Source organism: Paramormyrops kingsleyae, chromosome 8, assembly GCF_048594095.1.
Source record: "Paramormyrops kingsleyae isolate MSU_618 chromosome 8, PKINGS_0.4, whole genome shotgun sequence".
Lineage (NCBI taxonomy): Eukaryota > Metazoa > Chordata > Actinopteri > Osteoglossiformes > Mormyridae > Paramormyrops > Paramormyrops kingsleyae.
Window position 1 is genome coordinate 1,918,602 of NC_132804.1, and position 26,114 is coordinate 1,944,715.

Here is a 26,114-nt window from a genome sequence, read left to right on the forward strand (position 1 = left end):
GTTATATTTTTTAAGAATAAGAATGAACTATTCTTATGCACCTTTAATTAGTCGGAAAAATATTTAAAAATATGTGCACTGAAACTGTATGGAAAGAGGAAAGACAGTACTGGAAGCTTAGAAAATGTATGGAGAGATCGTGGGGGGCATTTCAATGGGGAGGTGTAGGGCTACAATGCTATTTGCTAAGTCACCACAGTGCCCTCAGTTAACGCTGTGTAGCACAAAGAAGGGAATTATATTAGCATTAAATAGATATTTCATAACATATAGAAGAACACAAGAGTAACAAAACAGTTTCCAAGAAATCAAAGTAGAATTAATTAGCGCATAATATTACCTTAGTCTACGGAGATCACAATGGTGGTGTTGGCTGAACATATAATTATCATCAGAGAAGGCCGAAAACTGGATATTATTTGCCTGATTATCCATGATTTACATGCTTGGCTTATCTCTATTAACTGTGCCAGATGATTAGTTGAAAAGAACTGATTCATGCAATGCAATCAGCGTTCTGATGATTATATTCCATAGTAAGGATCAGATTAACTCTTCAGTTTTGCATGTCCAATGGGGGCTGTTTTACGGCTGGACAGTAAGTGGTGAACTGAGACAGAAATCTTTAATATTAACACTCTATCCATCTTCTGACTGGTTAAGCTGGTGAGAGGGGGCATGGAGCCAATCCCAGGCAGCACCAGGAACACGGCTGAGGTACAGCCTGGACAGGAAACCATCCCAACAAAGGTAGAGCATGCAAAGTCACACACATAGCAGAGGTGGGATTCAAACCCACAGCCATGCATGTGTGAGACCATGCCACTGGGATATTCCCATCACCATCATCAACACCGCCATCATTATCACTATCACCATTATCATCACTATCACCATCATTATCATCATCACTATCGTTATCAACACCACCATCATCACTATTACCATCAACACCGCCATCATCATCACCATCACCATCATAATCACCACCATCATTATCATCATCATCACTATCATCACTATCGTTATCAACACCACCATCATCACTATTACCATCAACACCGCCATCATCATCACCATCACCATCATAATCACCACCATCATTATCATCATCATCACTATCATCACCATCGTTATCATCAACACTGCCATCATCACTATTACCATCAACACCGCCATCATCATCACCATCATCACTATAACAATCATCATCATCATCATCGTTATCACTATCACCATCAACAACAAGGATTAATGGTGCTTTCTAAGGGCACATCTGCCTTCCATCAGAAAGGGTAAATGACATCAGCCAGCAGCGTGATGTCATCTATAAATATGGCATCAGCCAGCAGCGCAGTGTCAGCTAGCAGCAGTTAGCCAGCAGCATAGTGTCCTCTAGCAGCGGTTAGCTACCAGCATGGCGTCATTATCAATGCGGCACCAGCTAGCAGCAGTTATCCAGCAGCATAGCGTCCTCTAGCAGCGGTTAGCTATCAGCATGGCGTCACTATCAATGCGGCACCAGCTAGCAGCAGTTATCCAGCAGCATAGCGTCCTCTAGCAGCGGTTAGCTATCAGCATGGCGTTATTATCAATGCGGCACCAGCTAGCAGCAGTTAGCCAGCAGCATAGCGTCCTCTAGCAGCGGTTAGCTACCAGCATGGCGTCATTATCAATGCGGCACCAGCTAGCAGCAGTTATCCAGCAGCATAGCGTCCTCTAGCAGCGGTTAGCTATCAGCATGGCGTCACTATCAATGCGGCACCAGCTAGCAGCAGTTATCCAGCAGCATAGCGTCCTCTAGCAGCGGTTAGCTACCAGCATGGCGTCATTATCAATGCGGTGCGCACCAGCTAGCAGCAGTTATCCAGCAGCATAGCGTCCTCTAGCAGCGGTTAGCTACCAGCATGGCGTCATTATCAATGCGGTGCGCACCAGCTAGCAGCAGTTATCCAGCAGCATAGCGTCCTCTAGCAGCAGTTAGCTACCAGCATAGCGTCATTATCAATGCGGCACCAGCTAGCAGCAGTTAGCCAGCAGCATAGCGTCCTCTAGCAGCGGTTAGCTACCAGCATGGCGTCATTATCAATGCGGCACCAGCTAGCAGCAGTTAGCCAGCAGCATAGAGTCCTCTAGCAGCGGTTAGCTACCAGCATGGCGTCATTATCAATGCGGCACCAGCTAGCAGCAGTTATCCAGCAGCATAGCGTCCTCTAGCAGCGGTTAGCTACCAGCATGGCGTCATTATCAATGCGGCACCAGCTAGCAGCAGTTATCCAGCAGCATAGCGTCCTCTAGCAGCGGTTAGCTATCAGCATGGCGTTATTATCAATGCGGCACCAGCTAGCAGCAGTTAGCCAGCAGCATAGCGTCCTCTAGCAGCGGTTAGCTATCAGCATGGCGTCATTATCAATGCGGCACCAGCTAGCAGCAGTTAGCCAGCAGCATAGCATCCTCTAGCAGCAGTTAGCTAGCAGCATAGCGTCCTCTAGCAGCAGTTAGCTATCAGCGTGGCGTCATTCAGCAGCTGTTAGCTAGCAGTGTGGCGTCATTCAGCAGCATGTTGATTCTGTTCAAGATCAAAGAAGGTTCTCAACCAGGCGGCATGGGATCTCATGCTTGAATCACCATGGTCCTGATAAAGTTATGGCCAATAGTCCTATTTTTAGCTTTAGGGTTCATTTAAACTTCATCCCTTTTCACTCCACCAGCAAACAGCTCAGCACTCCAGCATCTTATAATCAGACAACTATATTTAAATGTAAACTGCTAAATACACACTTTAATTACTATATTTAATGGATTAGCTAGCCTAAATTGGGCTTGGAAAGTACTTTAATGCCATGCTTTGTATTTAAACCTACAAGTTGCACCTTCTAATTGCTACCCAACACAACTTCCTGTCATTAATATGCAAATCATGTTTCAAAAAAAAGAAAGTGCACACTACAATCTGTGGTTCACAGGAATAACAGGGCTGCACTGCAGGAGCTGCCAGCGGGTCACACGTAGGAGTTACTCGCCCTGGAGTCTGAGTAAGCTGCACCAGATGAGGAGTCCACTGCTCCCCGGTCACTGCTCCTCACGAGACAGGTATGCAGCACACACCGGCTAATGCTAATCAGACTTCAAGCGACCCGCACCGCAGCACCTCATGGTTTTAAATGCCATGGGCTTATACGCTGCCCCCGTCCTCCCAAATGTGTTGTGTGCAGCAGCCTGATGACCATCGATTCCACAAATCGCTTTGAACGTGCAAAAAGCAGCCCAGTAAATGGCCCTGGGGCTCAAGGCAGTAAAATAGATTTCTGAACTGAGGAGTCTAAAAAAAAACTGCTGTTTCCATGGTCCCAATCCCCTAGGAGAACCACACGCGCTTCGGATCAATACCAGAACCGCTCAAAGAACGAGGGCTTCCAGAGTGTCACTGTAGAAGCGGTGCGAACATGACAAGATGACTTTCTAAGGAGTATGAAATATTCAGCAGCAACAGCCGCAAGGCTCAAAGAAAAGGAAGCCACTGGAGAAATTTAGGAAGGCTTTCATTTCACCCCTTTTTGTTTTGCTTTCTGTCTAACCGGCGACGTAACGTGGGTTCCAGAGGCTGACAGCCAGCCTTTATGTTAAGGAGCGCTAACACCATCAATCATCCATTCATACAGTACAGTGTCATGAAGCATCATCAAACCATTGGCGAAACTGCTGTGAACATGGCTGTGATTATGTTTACTGAGCATAGAGAAGCAGAGCAAACCAACCTGTAAGTGCTCACAGGAAAAACGGTTTTAAGATGTTCAATGAAATATTCTTTAATTCCAAGTCAAGACATTATCAGCGAATGGACACGCATGCACATCTACATTTCTACATTATATAATACATAAATGGTTCTATCGATACAAAATATAAAAATACCTCATTTACATATTTACATTAAAACATTCTTAACTTAAGGGATTTCTTTATATACACATCATAGAGCTTTATTCAGTGGTAAACACACAGCTGGGAGAAGCAGGACTACACTAAACTGTTACAGTGCCTGAGTATGGAGAACACGCATTTTGCGTTTGTCGGATTAGCACTGGCCGTTTAATAGAGTGCCGGGTTAGGAATATAATTAAGAAGTAATTGGGACGGTTAACGAAGAGCATGCAAAGTTACTGCTGTCGACTGACACCTCACTGAATATCATTCCCTGGCTGGGCTCACGGTACAAAGCGGCAGGGTGTTATGGCTTGTTGTTCTGGGGCGGGACCACGGAGCGATGTGTACAGACGATTTTTGTACTGGGTAGAAATGGGGGGGGGTGTCAGGAGATGATGCAGTTCTTGCTTTTCCTGCGCTTGCGTGTATGGAGCTGTCCGTGGCCCCCCAGCGGACCGGCGCCCCCTATGGCCGGGGAGGCGTACTTGTGGAGCAGCTCCTCGCCGCTCAGGTAGCGCATGTGCACGGGCCGGGGGATAGGCTCACCCAAGAAGTAGCCCTCGTCGTCAGACTCGGAGGAGGATGAACAGGTGGAGCACCAGTCATCCTCATAATCGTCCCATCGGCAGGGCCCAAGCCCATGACCAACCGCGTTCTGCAGCGTCAAGTCCGATGTGGTGCGTGGGCACTGCCGGTAGGGGCCCTGCCGGAAGTGGCCGCCCCCGCCAAACGGGCCCCTGCCCCCCCCAAACCGATCATAGTCCTCGTGGACTCGCAGCAGGGGGCGCTCCAGCGTGGGGCCCCGGCGCTCCGCCACCAGGTGCAGTGCGTTATCAGACCGCGAACGGCGGGACCGGCGTCTCCGGTGATGGTGGCGCCGGCGTGGCTCCTCTAGCTCTTCAGCCCTCCGCCGATTCCGAACCCCCGCCCCACCCATCAGACTCAGCCGGTCCTCCTCCTGGAAGGGGAATCCGTGTGGCTGACGGAGCCGGCCTGGGGACTCCCGGCGGTGCGATGGGTACTTCAGCTGTGGTGGTGGTGGGGGGCGGAGCTCCGGGTTGCCATATGGCTGGGCAGAGCCGAGGCTGCGCAGGGACTCAGTGCTGCGGAAGTGCAGTGAGGAGTTGAGGGTGCCCATGTTGCTCTTCTCTGACACATTCATTCCGGAGTCCTTGCTAAGGTCGGGCATGGAGAAGCGGGACAGGTGCTCCTGCCGCCGGCTACTCCCATCCACGGATGTGCCTGTGTGGGACACAGATGAACACCGGGGTTACAGATGGGAACAGTGGGAGGCCAGGTTACTCGAGTTAGAGAGGAATGCACCGGGATGTCGGGGTCAGAGAGAAGTGCGCTGGGGCGCCAGAGATAGACAGCGTGCAGGTACACTTGGAATGGATAGAACTGCAAGATGCCGGGGTCAGACAGGAGTGCGTTGGGACACCGGGGTCAGAGATCATCCTGGGATGCATGGGACAGAGGGGAGCGCGCCGGGACGCATGGGACAGAGGGGAGCGCGCCGGGACGCATGGGACAGAGGGGAGCGCGCCGGGACGCATGGGACAGAGGGGAGCGCGCCGGGACGCATGGGACAGAGGGGAGCGCGCCGGGACGCATGGGACAGAGGGGAGCGCGCTGGGATGCATGGGACAGAGGGGAGTGCACCGGGGGGATGCCAGCAGACGCCCAGTGCAGACGGCTCTAATTTAATGGGCTTTTTAAATCTCCCAAGGCTGGAGTCTGAGAGCCCGAGTCACGCCCTGATGCTCACTGAGCCCCGTGGGGGTGAGATCCTCAGGTCAGAGAAACAAGAGCAGCGCTCATTTATTACACCGTCTGACATTCTGATGAGGGGCACTTATATTTTGCAAGACTAAGCCAGTAAAATTATAATTATGCATGAGAACGTTTACAGATGTTTTGCACAAAATATTTTGCTTCTTTACCCAAGGATTTATAGTACAGTGCAAAAGTCTTAGGCAGCCAAAGTAAATGCTCATGTTGGCATAAAAAATTAAAATTGTGTCTGTCAAAGTGTATCAGCTTAGCCATTTCAAAATCTCTCCTCACATCACCCCAGTATTTGCAGTAACTGTCCAAAACCCCAATGTATGTTTGACTTGATCACTACCTCACCTTGAGTGTTTTTCAATACGGGCACTTGTCCATACTTGTGTTCTCGTATACCCATTTTACGTCAACTTCTGTTTCCAAAGTCTAGTTCTAATACTCAAGAAAAAATATACAGAGGACAGCAAAAATCCCTGGATGATGTTGTTGCCCCACCCCAATTGTCACGGATACATCAGCTGCACCTTCGAGACCAATCTCATAATTCAATGTGCCTCAAGTTTGTTCCTGGAAGGAAACTTGGCAAGACCGCTCTTGCCAAAACCACGAGTAAGATCTTCACGTTCTTGGTGTTGGGGAACTTGCCCTTGTTTCAATACTTCACTAAGTTATTTAACGAAGTTATTTAATTGAAGGCTGGTGGTAAAATGTAATTAATACACTGAATAGCTCCTGTTAGGAACTGAAACAGAGATAAACATTTGAAGAACAGAACAAAAGAAATCATTTGTGTTTATTATGTTACTACTAATTTGCTAATTATATTCTCATATTACATTGTGTTTCTGACTGTTTAAGCGTTTTGAACAATATTGTATGTCAAAATGGGAGGGGGGGAGATACCTGTCACATTGGAGAGGGCAAGAGACTCCATGGAGCCTCTGGGCGTCTGTTCCAGTGGGGTGAGCTGCTCCGTAAAGCCCAGGGCGTTGATGGGGGTGCGGGTGCGGCCCAGCTGGGTCCCTGCTTCCGGATCTCTCTGGAAGCCATGCAGGCTGACGGATCGCTTGTCCAGGCAGTCGCTGCGGGCGGCATCGTTGAAGCTGGCCTGGCTCTTCAGCTTTGCTGGGTAATAATCGCCCTGCTCCGCGTGGAACCAGTCCTCATTCAGGGAGCGGCCCTTCAGGGCACCCATGGGGGGGCGTTTGGGCCCGGCCGGCTCTGGGGACCGTGGGTTGGTCGGGCCTCCAGGGCTGAGGGTGGCGCCGTAACTCGTCCTCACGTTGCATTGGCTGAGCAGCTGCAGGGGGCTGGGCGCCGGCTCGGGGGGGCCCTCCTGCACATACTGCTCGCTACGGCTCTTCCACGCTGGGGGGTCACGGCTCAGGCTGGGCGTCTGACTCGACACACTTAACAGGTCCATCTGCAGCGAGAGTGGGTCGATGTCGGCCGAGAAGCGGCCCGGCCCGGTCGGCTGCCGGGCCTCGGGGCCATCGGCGCTCTTGCATGCCTTGGTGCTGCGGCGCGACTCACGGGAGCGGGCACTCTGGAAAGCAGAGTCGCACGAGTCTGAGCCATCGAGCTCATCACCAGCGCTGCAAGAGCGAGAGCAGAAGATCTGGCCCTGCTTGGGCAGGAAGGGCCGGCCAAGGAGGGACCGCTTACAGCGGGCACAGCAGAAGCAGCTCTCCGTGGCGTGCCAGTGCTGCCCATCATAGGTCATCTGGCCCTGGTCGATACCTGCGGAGGCAACGCCCAGGGTTAAACCACGAACAGGGATAAGCCTACCTAGTCTTAAACCCCTCCCACCAAGGCTTAAACCGCAATCAGGGTCTAAGCACCAGACACAAACTAAACAAAAGGTTGTTTTGCATCCTGCTCTGATGCCTGTATAACATGGATCCATGATGCTGATTACCACCGTAATACCCGGCACGTGGCCCTCCTTAACGAGCCTCGCGGGATTCCACATGTCGTTAGTGCGCTTTAATTTGTATTTAGTCTCACACGCGACCAAGGAAGCATCAGAGTAACGAATAGTTACAGGCCGGCTGTCTGCTTGCCAGGCCTCGGAGGCCGTAATTAAGAAGAGCCCCCCAGATTTGATGTGGCAGCTGCTGCCTGCGTGTAGTTCCTCCCCAGGAAACGGCGCGGGGCTGACCGATGTGCTCTCCGCAGGCGTCGCAGTACTCGGCGTAGAGCGACTGGAAGCAGTCGCAGCAGTAGGGCCGGCTCTCCCGCATGATGTAACGCTGCCCCCCCAGCACGGTCTCACACTCGAAGCAGCAGAAGTGGCTCATGTGCCAGTGGCGGCCCTCCGCCTCCGTGCACTCGTCCGCAAAGATGATCTGCAAGGGGTGGGGGGACCGTGCTGTTAGTTAAAGGCCAGATCTCCCCGAGAAAGTGGGGCAAGAACATTCATAGAATAAAGACTGATGGAATGAAGCAGCAGAGCCGACTGGGGACCTGAGGAGCATAAGAACATAAGAACATAAGAAATTTACAAATGAGAGGAGGCCATTCGGCCCATCAAGCTCGTTTGGGGAGAACTTAGCTAATAGCTCAGAGTTGTTAAAATCTTATCTAGCTCTGATTTAAAGGAACCCATGGTTTTAGCTTCCACTACAATAGCAGGAAGACTATTCCATACTCTGACTACACGCTGTGTAAAGAAGTGCTTCCTCAAATTTGTTTTAAAATGTTCTCCCGCAAATTTCCACTTATGGCCACGAGTTCTAGTATTTAGACTAATATTGAAATAGTCATTTGGCTGAACAGCATCCAGACCCGTTAGAATCTTATAGACCTGAATCATGTCCCCCCTTAGTCTCCTTTGCTCAAGGCTGAACAGATTCAGTTCCAGGTGTATATGGTGTCACAGCCACCAGCAATCATATTACGGCAACATAAACAACACAGATGTATTGACATACCACCTAATGCTAATAATAATTACATAAACAATCGAATCCAAGTCTCCCATAGTCACCACCTTTGGCATCACAGTAAAAGGTGTCACATCCAGCAACACTGGGACCAAAGCACTGCTGGATAGTTCAATTTTCAGGACAGCTGAATGTTACTCTTAATGAACATTGAACCATAACACATTTCTTACACTAACTTAAGTCTTTTTTATTATTATTATTATTATTATTATTATTATTTTTTACAGACAATGATTATTGTACTGTTTTTTTAACATGCTACAAGGTCACTGACAGTCAGATATTTGAGAGAATTGCACAATGCTTTATTTTTAGTTTAGTGTCAATTTTTAATAGAACAGTACTATTAACTATTATTAATTTTTATTGTTTATACGAATGTTTTAGAACTTTGGTTCTTAAACCTTTCTTGAGTCATGGACCCCTTTTTGAATCTGGTGTAAGCTACGGCTGCCCTCACTGAAATATGCACATAAGCACATGAACTCAATTTTGTGTGCAATGAATATATTTCATTGTACTTTGTCTCATACGCTCATACAGTGCATGACATGCACAAAACATGAATAAACAAACAATCTGAACAAAAATATGTTTCTTACTCTTTCTTGCAAAATTAATGGTCATGGACCCCCTAAGACCCATTGATGTACCCCCCTTGGGGGTCCATTAAGAACCCCTGTTTTAGAGTATTAACAGTTACTCGACTGCACCGATTAGTTGAATACCGGACATGACAGCTTTTGCTGTATCTGGAAATGTATTCATGAAAATGACCCATTACTGCTGCATAGGCTTGTTGCCAAGGTTTCCGGCCGAGGGAGCTGAGACATGCCAGTTCCCGGTTTGTCCGCCCTAGACTCCCCCAGGCCCTAAGACCCACCTCGTCGCAGGCAGAGCAGCGTGGCTTTAGCCTCTCTGCATGGTGCCGGCCGCAAAAAATCTTGCCGTCCTGGTAGAAGTAGATGAGGTCAACCAGCAGCTCATCGCATGTGCTGCACACGAAGCAGTGGGGGTGCCAGCAGACGCCGTGGCCGGCCCGTGATGCAAACACGGCGATATCGCCACCGTTAATCTGCCCGCCGCACTGAGAGACCAAGACAGGGGGAGACAGGGTTATCCAACGGAAGCAACTGCTCCAAACACCACTGTTTGTTTTTCAATTAATTTTACAGGTTGTAGGTCACATTAAAGGTGAGAAAAGTTTTGAAATGATTTATCGTGGTGTCTTTTTACATCACAAATACCTGGCATTTTAATAGTGGTGTGGACACTTTTTGTATCCACTGTATATCCAAAAACCCAACAGCCAAAATGACCCCCCCCCCCCCCGCCGTGTGCCGGTCCCAGGCGAGTCCCCTGATCAGGGCCCCCACCTGCTCACAGACTGTCCCTGTCATGGTCACCGGGAAGGGCCTGACGTTCCCCCGCCCCAGGTTCTCCCTCTTGCGCTGGCTGCTGAACAGCTTGAGTTCCCGCTTCTCCTCGTCGTCCAGGGAGTTGCAGTAGCGCACCTGAGAACAGTGGGAGGCGTGTTGGAACAGTGTGCCAGCGACGTAGAACAAACATGGTCATGCCAAGACACCCTGTTTCTGCTGTTAAACCGGGGAACTCACACACATCCCAACCTCAGCAGAATAGTCACACCCCTATTGAGCCTTTGAGTGAGACCCTGAACAATCCCCCCCCCCCCCCCCCCCCCCCAATGCTGCGGAGGTGCCAGATAAACGGCTGACCCTGCGCCTGGAGCCCAAGCTTCATTCTCAAAAGAGAGCATGATTGGATATGTGAAAACTAAAGATTTCCTATGTGCCTGTAATTGTGCAAATGGAAAATAAAGCTTCATTTCATTTACATACACAAATGCACAAATTAGGTATCTATGGGTGCTTCCACATTGCAAGAACTTATTTCAGGAACCAGAACCATTTTCTAGAACCAGGAACTTTTGTCGCATTCACACCTCAAGGAGTCGGCTTGATTGCAGTTCCTCAAAGGCAGTTCCAGGACCCGTTTCTAGTTCCTACATTCGAATATGATCTACTGGAGAGGTGCTTACAGCAACAGCTTGCTGATTGGTTGACCACAAGCACCGGGGTAAAAAAAATTGAGCAGATGGAATTATTTTTGTACTTCAATTAGATTAAATGCATCGCTGGATACAGTTTTGTTTGCATCTCAACATTTCACGCAAGCTAGAGAGCAAGTGGTGCTCAACTAAACTAGAAGTTCTCAGATCAGCCTGGAAAGAGAACCTCTCAAAATACAGACAAGCACTAGTGACTGCTAGGTATGTGTCTCACTCCAGATTAGTAGAAGAGAACAAAATCAATCCTAAATTCTTGTTTGAATCTGTGTTTAGCTTAACACAGAATTCTTCAAAACTAAACTTACAAGTCCCACAAGTTCTTAAGTGTGATGACTATATTACATTTTAATGGTAAAATAACTAGGATTAGACAGACCATCCAGTGCACGTCTGTAGCTATGTACCGCTACAAGCCTTCTGCTAGTCACCTTTGAATCTTTCTTTCCTATGAAGCAATCAGAACTTTTAAACTTAGTTTCCTCCTGCAAATCCTCTACTAGCCTAGACCCAATTCCTACTAAATTCCTCAAGGAGATTCACCACTGATTAACACTACCCTGTTAAATGTGTTACACTTGTCTCTTAGGCTTGGATATGTTCCAAAACCTTTTAAAATAGCTGTTATTAGACCTGTTCTAAAGAAACCAAATCTTGAACCTAGTGATTTAGGAAATTATAGACCTTTCTCAAATCTTCCTTTCATTTCAAAGATCCTGGAAAAAGCTGCTGTTCATTAGCTGTCTTCTTTCTTACCAAAAAATAATGCTAAGGAATGATATCAGTCTGGCTTTAGACCAAACCACAGCAGACACAGCTTCAGTCAAAGTAGTGAATGATTTGCTTCTGGCTTCTGACTGTGGCTGTATACCTTTGTTGGTGTTACCAGATCTAAATGCATTCGATACTGTGGACCATAATATCCTATTGGCTAGAATCTGTGGTTGGCATTAAGGAGACAGCCTTCTCTTGGTTACACTCTCATTTAACTGATCGCTATCAGTGTGCCCATGCGAACAATGAATCTTTCAAGCCCACCAAAGTCAAACATGGTGTCCCACAGGGATCAGTACTGGGCCAACTACTGTTCACTTTATATATGCTACCTCTTGGTAACATTATTAGAAACCATGGTGTTGGGTTTCATTGTTATGCTGATGATGCACAGTTATATATATATGCTGTTTTGTTATATATGTTAAGCCAGATGATGCATCCCAGTTCTCAGGGTTAGAAGACTGTCTACTAGATATCCGGTATTGGATGGAAAAAAAATCCTTATGTTAAAAACAGAAAAAAGTACTGCTACTTGGTCCCAAGGCTGCTCGAAATTAGCTTGACAGCCTCAAACTTGGTGGTCTTCTTACGAACACAGCCCAACACAGTGGTCAGAGATCTTAGTGTCCTGGTTGATTCAGATCTACGTTTCGATGCTCACATAAGAAGTATCACTAGAACTGTGTTCTACTATCTACAGAACATAGCCAAGCTTTGGAAGATGCTCTTCTTTCATGATGCAGAGAAACTAATAAATGCCGTTATAACTTCCCTACTGTAATGCCCTCCTTTCTGGGTGCTCACCTGGATCTTTAAATAACTTTCAGCTGGTATGAAACGCAGCAGCCAGAGTTCTTATAGACATTAAAAAACTTGATCATATTAGCCCTGCTCTATGCTTCCTTCACTGGCTTCCAGTTAAGTCTTGGATTGACTACAAAATACTGCTATTAACTTATAAAGCACTGAATGGCCTTGCAGCAGAATGCCGTAGAGATCTTCTGGCCTCATACAGCTCTCCTCGCTTTCTTCGACCTCACGGAGCAGGATATCTATTAGTACCCAGGGTAGAAAGAGCTACGGCAGACTGCAGAGCTTTCTCTTACAGAGCTCCAAAGCTGTGGAATAGTCTCCCAGCAGATGTGCGGGATTCAGGCTCACTCTCAATATTCGAGTATACACTTAAAACACACCTGTTTAGTTTAGCCTATAGGGACTCTAGTTCTAACTCTAGCTAACTCCTCACTCCCAGTTTGACCTATAGTGTGAGGCGTAGAGCTGGGTGGGGATCGGTGCCATTGGTTTTAGATGAGCTGAACCATCAGTCTGTCACTCTAGCTTCACAATCCCTTGTGGAATTGGAGAGCTGACATTTCAGGGACTCCCCATGCCTGCGTTCCCACCTCCCTCCTACTTATGCTGCCATAGCCTTATCTGCCGGAGCTTTCTAACTACACTCACCTAAGTGTTTGCACTGTCTCTAGTCTCCCCTACTTTGGCTAATTGCACATTTTATTTCCCCTACCCCCTACCCCTCCTAGGGTGTGCTGCCTGGAGACCCCAAATTATCAAGATATCCTGTTTACCCCACTGCCTGTGACATCTCCACTACCTATGGCGTCTTTCCGGCCTGCTTGCCCATCTACCTGTGACGTCTTCCCAGTATAACCTGCTGCTGTACCACTGCTCATCTTGTCATCTGAAGCAGCACCAGTACCTGCCTGCCCGCTTTGAGATTCAAATGTTAAAATTTGGACAGTGAGAATTGAGACTTTGCCATCTTGCCCATTTGACTTCCTCTGCCGGCCCCTGGAGGATGGGCTCCCCCTTTGAGTCCGTTTCCTCCCAAGGTTTCTTCCTTCTAGGGAGTTTTTCCTTGCCACTGTCGCCCCAGGCTTGCTCACCGGGGGCTTTGGGCGGGGATAATGTAAAGCGCTTTGAGACGATGTAACGTAATTGATAACCAGTAGACTTGTCTAACTTCGCTGGTGCCAGTAATACTTGCCAGCGCTTATTAGCAGAATAATATTACATTGTTTTTTATTCTATGGATCGATCTACCAGCCATATTTAATAATGAAATATAAACATGTCACGGGTTGTATAAATAAAATACATATAACAGGCTGCGTCCTATTTTGATTGTGATCAATCCTCCCAATAGCTAACAAATAACTAATGAAAAGACTTCTTCATCCGCCGTTGTTTTGGGGGTGGCTGTGTCGTTTCGTATGAAATCGTGTGTGAAGTTTAACCTACGAGCTTTTCGCGTCTCTCCTGCTTATTTAGTGTAAAAGTCCCAGTTCCTGTGGAGTGAAAGTAACGCCTGAAAGCAGCCAGGAGCTACAAAAGTCCCTGGTGAAGACGGCCCAGGAATCAGGTTCCAGAACTTCAGTGTGAAAGTGCCCTGTGTCTTTGTGGGGACTCTCCATTCATTTCCATGGGAAAAACCCTAATCCCAACTATGACAACCTTAACCCCTAACCCAGCCCTAACCATAAGTAACTAAACAAAATACAAAACTTTTGGCATTACTAGTTTTTTGATTGCAATCACAGATTTTTATAAAGTTGTGTGTCCCCTTGTGAGGACTGAAAAAATGGTCCCCACAGTGCCAGAACACACACACACACACACACACACACAGTATTCTTCTCAACTGAATTAGTCTCATTCTGAAAATACATTTCATAAATCCTTAATGCGGCACACTGAAATAAGCAAAAGGCATTTACCAGAGGGCCGGCAAATATGCTAATATACGCTAATGGAATGATGGTAATGCTAATTTTTTTTCAGATTACACAACACACGTCTACAAACCTAAATCCCCTGGAGACTTGCGGCAAACTAGTACACAAATGGGCCATGTTAGCGAGCGCCCGACGAGCAAGCATGCGGCGTCTCAGGCTTTCTGCAGGCAGTGGGAGCTGCACTCACCTCATTGTCATGCGGGGGCAGCTGATGCAGGAGCTGTTTGATGCGGTGCTTCTCTCCAGCGCTGTTCACATACGGAACCTTCTCTTCCGGAAATGAGCTGTAATATTGGTGGACCTGGGTGACAGGGAGCAGAGCAGGGCCTCGTCAGACGAAGCCGGTCCGGAACCCGCGGGCCGGGGAGGGATGGCGCCAAGTTGCACCTAAGGGTCTAAGGGCGTTTGCCTGGCTGCTGCGCTCTTGCCCCCCGTCAGAGTCACCTGAGCATTTCTCGACCCTGATTGGAAGGTGTCTGGTGCAGCCCGATAGCAGGCTGAGTGCATGTCCTGACCTCGGGACGCTCAGCCCTGTCCAGCTTCCACAAGGGGCTCGGGTCCACAAACAAAATAATCCAAAACCCAAGGGCACAAAGTCCCACAAAGTGACTGACCATCATGGCTGGGTAAGATCAGCAAAAGAAAAGACGGGTAATGATTTTAGAGGAGGAAGATCGTAGAGACAATCCGAGAAGCCCTCCCAGAGCACGGGTGCCCATTTAAAATGTGAAGGATGGGAGGCGGGGGGGCACCAGTGGCTACACATGCAGTCTGCCAGCCAGCTCTGTTTCAAATTAACATGATCTTGGGCGCCTTACCCAAGAGGAATGTGCCAGGAACAATCTGGCAGAATCAGAACAGCCAGGCTGGAGAATGCGTCGGTACTCGATTCTGTTCTCAAGCAAGAACAGATTTCATTATTCTACATGTGGCTCCTCCTGAATCATCTACTGATATATAATGGTCATCATGGACCTAGACCTTCACTAAAAGGCAAAATGGAGGCATGATGGATGTCTGTGGTTCATTTGGGCTAATAAGAGCAGAGAGCTTGATCTTCGGTCAGTCGATGCAATGGAAATTAATGTTTGGAACATGTGCTTACAGTATGGGATCGAATGTTTCTGACCTGATTTAACTGGCTTCAGAACCACTGGAGGGATTTCAGATTGCACTGAGGGATTCCTCAAAGCTTCATAAATGTGTGGTTGTGGTCAGGGGTTGATAAATAACAATTAACCACATCCAGCAGTAACAGCCGGACCGAGACCATCGCCAAACGTCCCATTCTATGAAACATTTGAGAACTCAAATACCCGGGATGCCGTCAGGCACAGCTGTGGGGGAAAATAAGCGCAATACAGCAAGCCGCCCCCAGCTCAAATAGAGCCCCTTGCCAGCCTGAACCTGAGATCATCTCTCTAGAGCACATTGGTGTGAGAAATGACCCAACTTGGACCAAACCTCCGACCCTACAAGGAGACCTGGTCGGATCCGACTGATGGGGAGAACTCCTTAGGTAGGGCACGCCAAGGCAGCACCTTCCCACTGCTGGAGTCTTATGGAAAGAACGTTCTGGAGAAGATCACATGAAGGAGTTTGCATGAAACAGAAAGAGCCGCTCAGGGCTGGTCAAGTAAACCCATCCAGGTCTGCAGTGTCCCTAAGAAGCGAATAACCATGCATGTGAATGATTGTATTTTCAATAGCAAGAGGCAAACCAGTAGGTAAGTTCACATTGTGAAGGCTGAAGGCTAGAGTCATACAACCATAGTCTCCTCCCAGCTGATGTGTGCACAGTGATTAAGTAAGAAGGCCATGAGCTCATCCATGCTTTCCAAAAGACAAGACACTGTGACAGCTGTACTGCGGTGTCCCAGCACCCAGGCAGCGGACATCATGGACGTGCCTGTGAATCGACGGCACTCCCAACAGCTCTATCTCCACGGTCCCGACACGTGTCTACAGTGAACAATGTTGAGGGCAGAGGAGCCTTGGCGTTATTTACAAAGTGATGCCTTCATTCTAACAATGACCCTGCAGTCTGAAAAGGCACCTCAATTTTCATATCAGATTACTTACGGTCTTTGTAAGATGCAATATCCCCGGGAACCTGAAACGTAAACTCTACTGAACAATTCCAGTTGGACAAATTTGCCTCAGTGACCAGTTTATCCATTCATACCAACATTTATAGCCAGACTGGGAGCTCAGTACAGCTCTCACTGGAAAAGGCCAGTTTCTCTGGGACCCCAACTGAGTAACTGGCATCTAAGCTCATCTGTGACCTTCGGTAGAAAGGCCACGTTCTGCTGGCATTTCACAAAATGACCAGTAAATCCTCCACTTAACGAACAGCGAGTTTATTGGGAAATATCCCCCCAGTTTCACAAGACTAGTAAATCATCTACCTACCAGACAGCTAATTTATTTGTAAAATACCACCTCCAGGTTCTTAATCAAATCTCTCTACAAATACATTTTTCTGGTCAGTGAAATATGGTTCATAGAAATTGCCACAATTCAAACAAGGAAACACATTCTAGAACCAAGCACTAGCTATTTTTATTTCCACTGTGTCAGGAACAGAACATTTCAGTAACACTTATCATTCTACAAGGAAACTATATTGCAAAAATAAAACGAGCACATAAACCTAGTGAGGATTTCTCAAATGGAAAGGCCATTTAGTCTGAATTGACGAGGGGTGGGGGGGGGGCTGACCTCTCTAAACCACGAGCCCCCATGGGTGGGTTTAAGGGACTAGTCAGTGGTATTACCTGTTCTGGTTTAAGCCCCGGAGGCACCCAGGCGTATTCCTCCAAAGCACACCCTGAGTCGTCGTCGGACGTAGAGTTCCTCTGGAAATCGTACATCAGCTTGGTGACCGTCTTCTCCATCTCTAGGGGCATCACGGCGACTGCATGCTCCTCCCGTGGACACTTACAATGGAGGCAGATCTTCCTAATGGACAGAGAGAAAGGGGGAGGAGTCATGCCAGAAGCCAGCCAATAGGAGACGCTGACACGTGGACCTATAAACACATTCTTGGCAGTGAGGTACTTGGCTAGCAGCCAAAAATACCTCACACTTATTAAAGGGACGGAGGGAAATATTTGCCCTCAGTGTCATGCTTCTTTTGTGTGATATAAGCTGTACTCCCGGGTGTCACAGGTTACACAGGATCCCTTTCTTACAGCTTCTCAGTCAATGATTCTCCGTGGTCGAATGTCACTGATATCTCAACCCCTTAGACTTAAACAAAATAAAACGGGGACAGTGATTTATCGAACTAATTACGTGTGTTTGGTGAGGACCAGGACAGTATTCATAGTGCTTTTCCGATTTATAAAGGAAAAAACCCACATAGTTAAAACGAGCTCCTTTGTAGGGTTAGAATCCTCTTCACATGACAGATCTTGATTATGCAGATTTCACAACAAAGACAAATATCTATCGCCAAGAGCGAACCAAAACACCCGGCCAGAAAATGAAAACGTGGATGTTTCTGGTTTCCCAGAAAGCTGTCGAGGCTTCCGGCTCCGCTGTGTTCAGCAAACAACACCAGTGTTAGGAGAGACCACCTTCCCTTCTCACTGAATGTGTGAGTTACACAGCAGTACGCAGGCAGCATTCTCCATGTCCTCCTTTTGGAGCAAACAGAAAACACACACAGACTCATGCACACACAGACTCATGCAGACATGCACACACAAGCACACACACAGACAAGCGCACATGCACAAACATGCACACACACACAAACACAGACATGCACACATACAAACGCGCAGACACACACAAACGCAGACAAACACGCACACAGACAAGCAAACAGGCTGCCTGCATCTGGTTAGTATTTAGGTGGCTGAAGCTCACAAACCTACCCCCCCGCCGGGGCTGAGAGACTGCAGACCTCTTGTCGAGGAGCAGAGCGCGTGAACCAGTCAGATCCCTTAACCTCCCTGGCGTCCTGCTGCGAAAACAAGCTGCCTGCTTACGACAAACCTCATTACCACTTTGGGCCCTCAGACGGCCGGGGGTGCTGAGGGATACCCCGTGGGCAAAAGCAAAGGGAGTCTTTCCATGTGACGATAATGGAGGCAGAGGAACCAGGCTGTCGGAATCATGTCTGCAGATAACATGCATTCTTACCAACACGATTGAGCAGATAAGAAAAGTAGGACTGACGTTATCGGCCGGGGACCCGCGAAATGAAGCAGGGCCTTACCCCCGCACTTATGCACGAGGCGGTTTCAGCACTGAGGTTGTGACCCGCCCCTCGGATCTCACCCAGGCCCCCCCCCGGAATAGGGTTGTCCCCAGAGGGAGGCCATTTGTCTACCGTGCCTCGCGGGAAAGCACGAGACTGAAAGAATGATTATTACAAAGAAGAAGGAAAAAAAAAATCAATTAATACCGAATGAGCAACAATCTGGGCCATTAATATTCATGACTGTGATCCAACCTGGCCACAGGACAAAATAATCAACATCCTGACACCCCAGATGGGGGGAGGGGGGGGGGCAGTAGGGTTCTCTCATTACACCACTCAGGAGTCAGGCTTCACGCGGTCATTCCTGCATGCCTGATTACGGGGACGCGTCTACACCTCGCTTTGCGCCCCACGAGTCGGGCCACGTAAACAAAGATGGGCCAGATCTGGTCCTGTATGAGCGTCTGCACGCCACTCCGACTCGGGGGGAGGAAACGCGAGCCTGCAGATGCGGGGCTAAATATAGCTACTGGAACGTGGGCCGCTCTCTGCCTTCCAGCCTACCGTCTGCAGCGGGGCGAAGGAGAAACCCACACCTCTACTCCAGAACCCGGGAGGTGACAGGTCATGTGATATAGGGACACCGGGACGCCGCCTGAGAACGTGGCTACGGCCGGGACACACTTGGGGAAGAGAGAATCTGTGTTCACTTTCCATTTACCGCATAACACGCAGAACCAGAATCTCCTGTGGATATCTGGGTCCCTTCAAGTCCTTGAAGTCAGCGGTATGTCAATTAAGCAAGGCTGCTGGGCTGGATAAGCGAATCCTTTTCTTTCTTATATTTGTAGAGTGGAAAATGAAAGGGGAGGGAAGGATGGGGAAGGGATTAAAGTCGTCACCCTGGGGCTGGGGGCGCCTGAAGGGATCCTTCTGACTGGGATGCATGTGGACCGAATGGGAAGCTGGGATCCATTCAGCGCGTGCCGTTAATCACTGCGCGCGTCGCTAAAACAGCCCAGCAACAGCGGACTCAGATCCGCCCTCAGCCGCGTGCTGGCGTAGAATCACGGAACCGGTATCATTTCATCTCAGGGGGAAAAAAGAAGAGGTCTGCTTTGAACAGCCAACTTAACCACCCCCCCCCCCCGCGAACCGGGGCACATGTGGCTGAATTACCCACGACAAATGTAGGAGGGCCGCCAGGACGAGGAGCGGGTCTGATATGGGTTCTTAAAAAAAACAATGATAAATAATGGTATTTTTGAAAAATCAGCCTTGCGGCTAGGGAGCGTCTCATAGACCACGCGCAGAAGACCGTAAGCATTTTCCAGAATGAGAGCTTCAACTCACCAGCAAAAACTAAAACAAATAAAAGAACAAGCGACATTAATACTTTCTTCCCTTTCATTGTCATGATATGGGGGAAGAGAGCGCAATTAGCGGCTCAGCATAGTAAGCGGACAACATCCACAGAGCGTCTGCCGCCCGTAATTGGGTTTTTCACTTAATAAAATGTGTCAGAAGCGCAGTTAGAGCTTCAGGGAGATGGCAGCACCATAAAGTCTCAAGGCAGCTCCCTAACTGCGGCTCATTAGCGAGCGGCGTGCCGGACCGGGACGCCGGTATATTAAGATAGGGGCATTGTTCGCGCGCTGCAATAAATCACAGCCCTGACACTCGCTGCATAACTCACAGGCACCTGTGCAAACTAATGTCACACAAGGAAAAATAAAATGCCGCACAACTAAATACTGGTGAGACAATCGTTAACATCTGTTGCATCGATAACAGATTAGAATATAGCAATTACCCAGTTTGTTATAAGAACAATATTTGCTGTCATGCTTAATCCGACAGGCTTTTGAATGATACCGGTACTGCGGACTACTCGTGTGCTTGCATCATCAACAGAAGCAGACATTTTCTGCTGAAGAACTTCACTTTGCAGCGCCCATGTCATCCATTCAGTTTGAAATTAGCTTTAAAATAAAGATTAATCACACCCGGGCGACGTACAAGGTAAGGTTTTGTGTTTTGTGCGGGGTTCACTGACGCACTAAACTGCGGGTACCGTATCCGCGCGTTACCACTGGGAATCAAGGCTGCAGTCCGGGTGAGCCATGGACGCAGAGTCGGCAAACGGGAAAAACACCGATATTAAGTTAATGTTTTCACAATAAATACATATCACCGTTACGGATTATACACCCATCTCCCATTTTTAAAAAATAAATTAAATATAATCCAGTGTTCTCTTTATTCTATTACTGAGATGGTCGTCCAGCGCAATATATACAGCAGAGGCGCATCTGCTGATCCGATTAACACGGGTCATACATGGTACACAAGGAAAAACACGCATAAACCGAGAGCTTTAGCTTTGCACGAACACGAAACTGCACCCAGCACCAAACTATCAAGCAAAGCGGCAACCGCTTCGCATTACTGTTAAAACCCAGGCACTAGGGGACTCTGGAGCATTCAAAGACAAGTTTGATTGCTTTCTTACACGGTCCAAAATGCACATATTTAGCTTAAAAAACAAACAATTGATATGGGAAAACAATATACAACCTTTAGGAAAGTAGCGTCCTGCAAGCACATCCGTGATTAATAAAACACTGGATAAAAATATTGCACAAATATCATGCAAACGGGGCTCCTTTAATTGCGAACCCTGGCAAAGAAAGGCAAAATAACCATGCATCGATGGTACAGTACAGTCTCACTACACTTAAAGCGTCCCTTTTAAATTTTTTATTTTTAAACTGCGCACTACATTTCAAGAAAATCATGTTTCAATCGTGTGTATGTAGCCTACTGGCAGATGTGGAGTAAATCACATGCAACGTTTACGGTCAAAATTCCCACGTCTTACTTTGGATGTACCGGAAAAGGAGAGCGGGTCCTCGAATGTTAATTATTTCTTAAAATGCGTCCCTTATTCCGCCGCCGACCATCTCAGCCGCAGTCCCCGTCCTTACGGCGCAACCAGCCGCTTCTCTACCGTGTCGGGCCGAGCCTTTGTCAGACCTCAGAGCAAACATGAAGTCCCCGCAAGAGCCTCACGCCCCAAAGAAACGCTCCTTATTCCGCCTCCAAACCACTTCCACTCTCCGCCAACCTGGCCGCTTTAGCGATCACCCTTTACAGCGACACAAATGCACTCTCTTGCTTCCATACACTTCTAAAAACACTTCTTGCTATCCACCGTGAGCAATCCAGACTTGTCCTCCACGATCGGCATTTTTTTTGCTTGCCTTTCTAATCAGTAATAAAAATCGCAAGCGTGCGAGGGTTTGAAGTTAATCTCCGAGGTCTCTTTCCACTGCATACATACGCGGAGCCGTGCTCGGATGATCAACCCCCAGAGCAGCCGTCAGCGCGGCCCCCTGAATGTTAATAAGCGCCGCTGATGTCAGTAAGTCCGCCGTCTTAACACTGTTATAAATAGCAGCCTGAATGACCGCCGCTTTCCGCTCATTTGCATCTAAATCGGGCGATTTCTCTGAATCAACCACCGCGAAGATTCACCCCGGCGAAGTCCGCAGAAATCGTCCCAGAGGTGGGAGAAAAAATGTATACAAAATACTGCCATCTCGTTGTGGAAATGTTTATTTTTAGATTAAATAACGAGATACCTGGAGTGGGGGGAAAATCACAAAACAGAAATAATCTCGGCATAAAAGGGCCAAATTGGTGCTGCAACAGTGAACTATAGTGACCTCTAATTTCTAACAACGTAACCGAGGTAGATTAATAAAGAACGGGCGGCTTTCAAATGGCAGTGTTGTCCAGTTACTCAATACGGGCCTGAAACTACAAACGGGAACTACAAACGACAATGATGCCAACGACAAAGTTTTTTGTAATTAAAATATGAGCATATTCTTCACTATACACATTTTGTTCACACCCTTAAATGCTTTACAGTAGAAACCTTATACAGTGACTTTAAAAACCACCCAGTTTCTGATTTCCTAAACTAAACAGGCTGATTGTCTCTTAACAGCAGATTGTCTCCATGGTGTCCCTGTTAATGCAGCTGATCTCTGGGACTGATCTCAAGAGGAAACGGCAAAAGCAGACGTTTTTTCTTGTTTTGCATTTGTAATGTCAGGGAAATAAAAACCCAAATCAAAATATTGGCATTAAAAAATGGCAGTTTGATTTATGGTTGATTTTACAAAAGATCAGAGGATGGGGGGTGGGGGGGCTGCGATTTCTTCAAACTCACTCTAGGAAAAGTGGAAGAATGCACATCCAGGCAATAATCAAGTCAATATGTAATGTTCCAGGACCTGCTGATGGGGAAAATATCTAGAAGAGCATTTGTTTTGGTTTGGGCCCGTTATGGAGAGTGCCAGCCAATAACAGCAAAGGAAAGTGTCTTTGGCCAGTGGAACCATCTCAGACCTCTGCAGGCAGAGAGCAGCCGCCCACGGCGTGCATCACCCTTTCCGACTGAACGCAGTGCCGTAGCCTTTTACGCTCAGCTCTCCCTCTGCTGCCATATCGGCTCCCAGGGGCCGGCCGGCCAGTGGAAATGTCGCCACGCACCGCGGTTCCCGGCTTTGAGTCGGTGCCGGCACGTGGGAAGCCTGTGCCTGTGAGCTACACAGTTCAGTGATCTTAGAGCCCTTCTAAACACAAGGCTATCAATTACTGTGTACCCTGTACTCAGGCGGTCTGTGGGCTTCTGCGGAGAACTGCATGCGACAGCTCTGCGCTGGTGCTGACCGCAGGGTAATTCCGCAGCCTCTCTATGGACTCCATTCCCTTTTATAAGATGAGCCACGCGCTCAGTTACACATAGGGACACAGAGCTCGGGGCTGAGTGACATCTCTGACACCGAGCCCGTCTTGGCATAACCGTGACCACAGTGTGGTTTGGCACTTGGAAGGATGCTTCAAGCTTGTGGCTTGAAGGTTCTTGGTTTAAACCCGACAAGGAGACACTCCCAGTCCTCAGTAAAGTGTTATAACATATGTACTTGGAATTAAATTATGTAGATATGGACAGAATCTGCATCCCCAAGAGAACACAAGAGTTGCAGCATTCTCTCTGTATACAGCCCAGGAAGTTCAAAGAATGAATGCATTGTTAAATTGGCCTGTTCTATTTCTGAAAAGATATTATCTTACAATAATATTATTCAAGTCTTATCGAAGGAAAGAGGGAAGAATCCAGAGTAGACAGAAATATCAGCAGCCGTGTATTTGAATAACATACCAATCCAGCTTTGGTGGCACTTTCCGCTCTTTATTATTCACACTGGAAACCGTTTCATGCAGAAAAACACAGATGGCTATCAGGAAGTCGACACAGAATTAGTGTATTCAGGACCAGGGTCTGAGCTCTGTGGACTCAAACCCACAGGTTGGTAACCAAACGCATGTTACACATCAAACAGGCCTTGCCTCCCAGCCTTGGCACATCTCCTTTTCGAGCAGCCCCCCCCCCCATCCAGGGATGGGACGATATCTCTCACCATTCCCATCTCCGTTTTCCAAATCTCCTCTGAAGGACCCCCCCCCCCCCTTTTCTAGCAGGCCTTCGCATCCTTGCATGATGCACGCTGGGTGGTGGTGGGGGGGTTTGAGGCCGATCTGAAGCAGCTGCAGGTCACTCCGTGTTGAAAGAGAGGATCGCCCAACAAAGGGAGGCCTTTGTGTGGCTCGTGTTAAACGTTAATGGGCTTATTCTGCACGCTGCAGAGCCCGATGATATTTTAAGCAGGGGCTAATAAAGCCAGCCCAGGCTGAAATTTAATTTACCTTAGCATAACTTAATGTCTGTCCTGCCCTGCCGCAGCCTGCCACCCGCCCGTCGCCGTTACCCCACTGATCTGTAGCTGTGTAATTCATTAGCCCACGCCGCACTTGTTCAACACACTGTGGGGGCCTGGGCTGCGCGACGACCTTGTGAAGTGGCCCGGCGGGGGCGGCCTATTTTCTGCCCTTCCTGGCCCACTTTGGAAGGAGCTTCTCAGCGATAAAGTGTTGCTAGGACACGTCCGTCAGAACATCCATCTCCAGAAAGACGCTGAGAACCAGCCTCCAGGTCCCTTTTGTCTGACACCCAGCAGATCTGGGTCACGGCTGCACTTAAAGAGACCGATGGGGGGCAACGGCATGGGGGGAGAGCAAGGAGAGGAGCCAGAATACAGAGGAGGAGACTCCATCTTTGTGGGCCATTTTCACAGTGACGCTCAGCGGCAGGACCCTCGAAATAGGCTTATAAAGCTTTTAAAAGGGGCTTCTTCAGTGAACTGAAGCTGGTGAGGAATCGAGGCTTCCCTCCCTCCCTCCCTCAGTCACTCACTCACTCACTCAGTCACTCCCTCCCTCCCTCCCTCAGTCAGTCACTCCCTCCCTCAGTCACTCCCTCCCTCAGTCAGTCACTCCCTCCCTCAGTCACTCCCTCCCTCCCTCCCTCAGTCACTCACTCACTCACTCACTCAGTCACTCCCTCAGTCACTCCCTCAGTCACTCCCTCCCTCAGTCACTCACTCACTCACTCCCTCCCTCCCTCAGTCACTCCCTCCCTCAGTCACTCACTCACTCACTCCCTCCCTCCCTCAGTCACTCCCTCCCTCACTCAGTCACTCCCTCCCTCACTCAGTCACTCCCTCCCTCCCTCACTCAGTCACTCCCTCCCTCCCTCACTCAGTCACTCCCTCCCTCACTCAGTCACTCCCTCCCTCACTCAGTCACTCCCTCCCTCCCTCACTCACTTACTCACTCCCTCAGTCACTCCCTCCCTCACTCAGTCACTCCCTCCCTCACTCAGTCACTCCCTCCCTCCCTCACTCAGTCACTCCCTCCCTCAGTCACTCACTCAGTCACTCCCTCACCCACCCACTCACTCACTCCCTCCCTCAGTCACTCACTCACTCACTCCCTCCCTCAGTCACTCACTCAGTCACTCACTCAGTCACTCCCTCCCTCAGTCACTCCCTCACCCACTCACTCACTCACATAATGCATAACTGCGACAGCTGGAGCTCCTGGGCTGTTTCCCTCCAAAAAGGCAGATATTTCCACTCAGCCAGACAGACATAAGGCTCCAGCCTAGTGCTGACTCTCTGCTTCATGGACCACCTCCTCCACTGTGTGGACCCATTAATGATTACACATATAATTCATGTGAATGATCAGTGCACCAAATTCCGTTATTGTTGTGGTGGCATAACATAACAAGTGAATCTGTGTGTTTGAACAGCATAGCAAATGACATAATCACAGATGATGGTCCTAATATGTTCAGTTCAACTTTACTAGCCAAGTAGATCAAATTAAAATACTTACCATGGATATATCTATTCAAGGGAAACATATTTAGACAGCTTAGGAATCGTAAACACCACTGTATGCCCAGTACAATAATACTATTTAAATAAAAAAATATGAAAACTGTGTGATTACCAAAGATGTAAAAGAAAATGGGCAACAAAATATTTCAGGCTGTCATGTTCTATCAAAGCCAAGCAGGTAGACAGACTTGCCAGAAATTTAAATTTTCTGTTGAATGAAAACAAAGTGAAGTATGTCCTGTTTAAATATTTGCCTTGGGAAAAATACTGAAATGGGAGAACATTCATTTAGACTCAGAA

The 26,114-nt window shown here is 48.2% G+C and overlaps 1 protein-coding gene across 12 annotated transcripts in view; it reads right to left on the reverse strand.

Annotated features, from left to right (window-relative positions):
- Positions 1-3,793: 3,793 nt before the first annotated feature.
- Positions 3,794-26,114, reverse strand: part of prickle2b (prickle homolog 2b) — a 71,449-nt gene continuing 49,128 nt past the window's right edge. For 5 of the 12 annotated variants that reach the window (XM_023794039.2, XM_023794032.2, XM_072714965.1 and 2 more), the window contains 7 exons: positions 17,060-17,243; positions 14,467-14,580; positions 10,040-10,177; positions 9,547-9,750; positions 7,877-8,063; positions 6,619-7,455; positions 3,794-5,169 (listed from right to left, as the gene is read on the reverse strand). In XM_023794039.2, the coding sequence (XP_023649807.1) occupies positions 4,313-5,169; positions 6,619-7,455; positions 7,877-8,063; positions 9,547-9,750; positions 10,040-10,177; positions 14,467-14,580; positions 17,060-17,191 (2,469 nt within the window). In that variant the 5' untranslated portion in view covers positions 17,192-17,243 and the 3' untranslated portion in view covers positions 3,794-4,312. The other 7 variants (XM_023794036.2, XM_023794037.2, XM_023794035.2 and 4 more) reach the window with 7 other exon arrangements.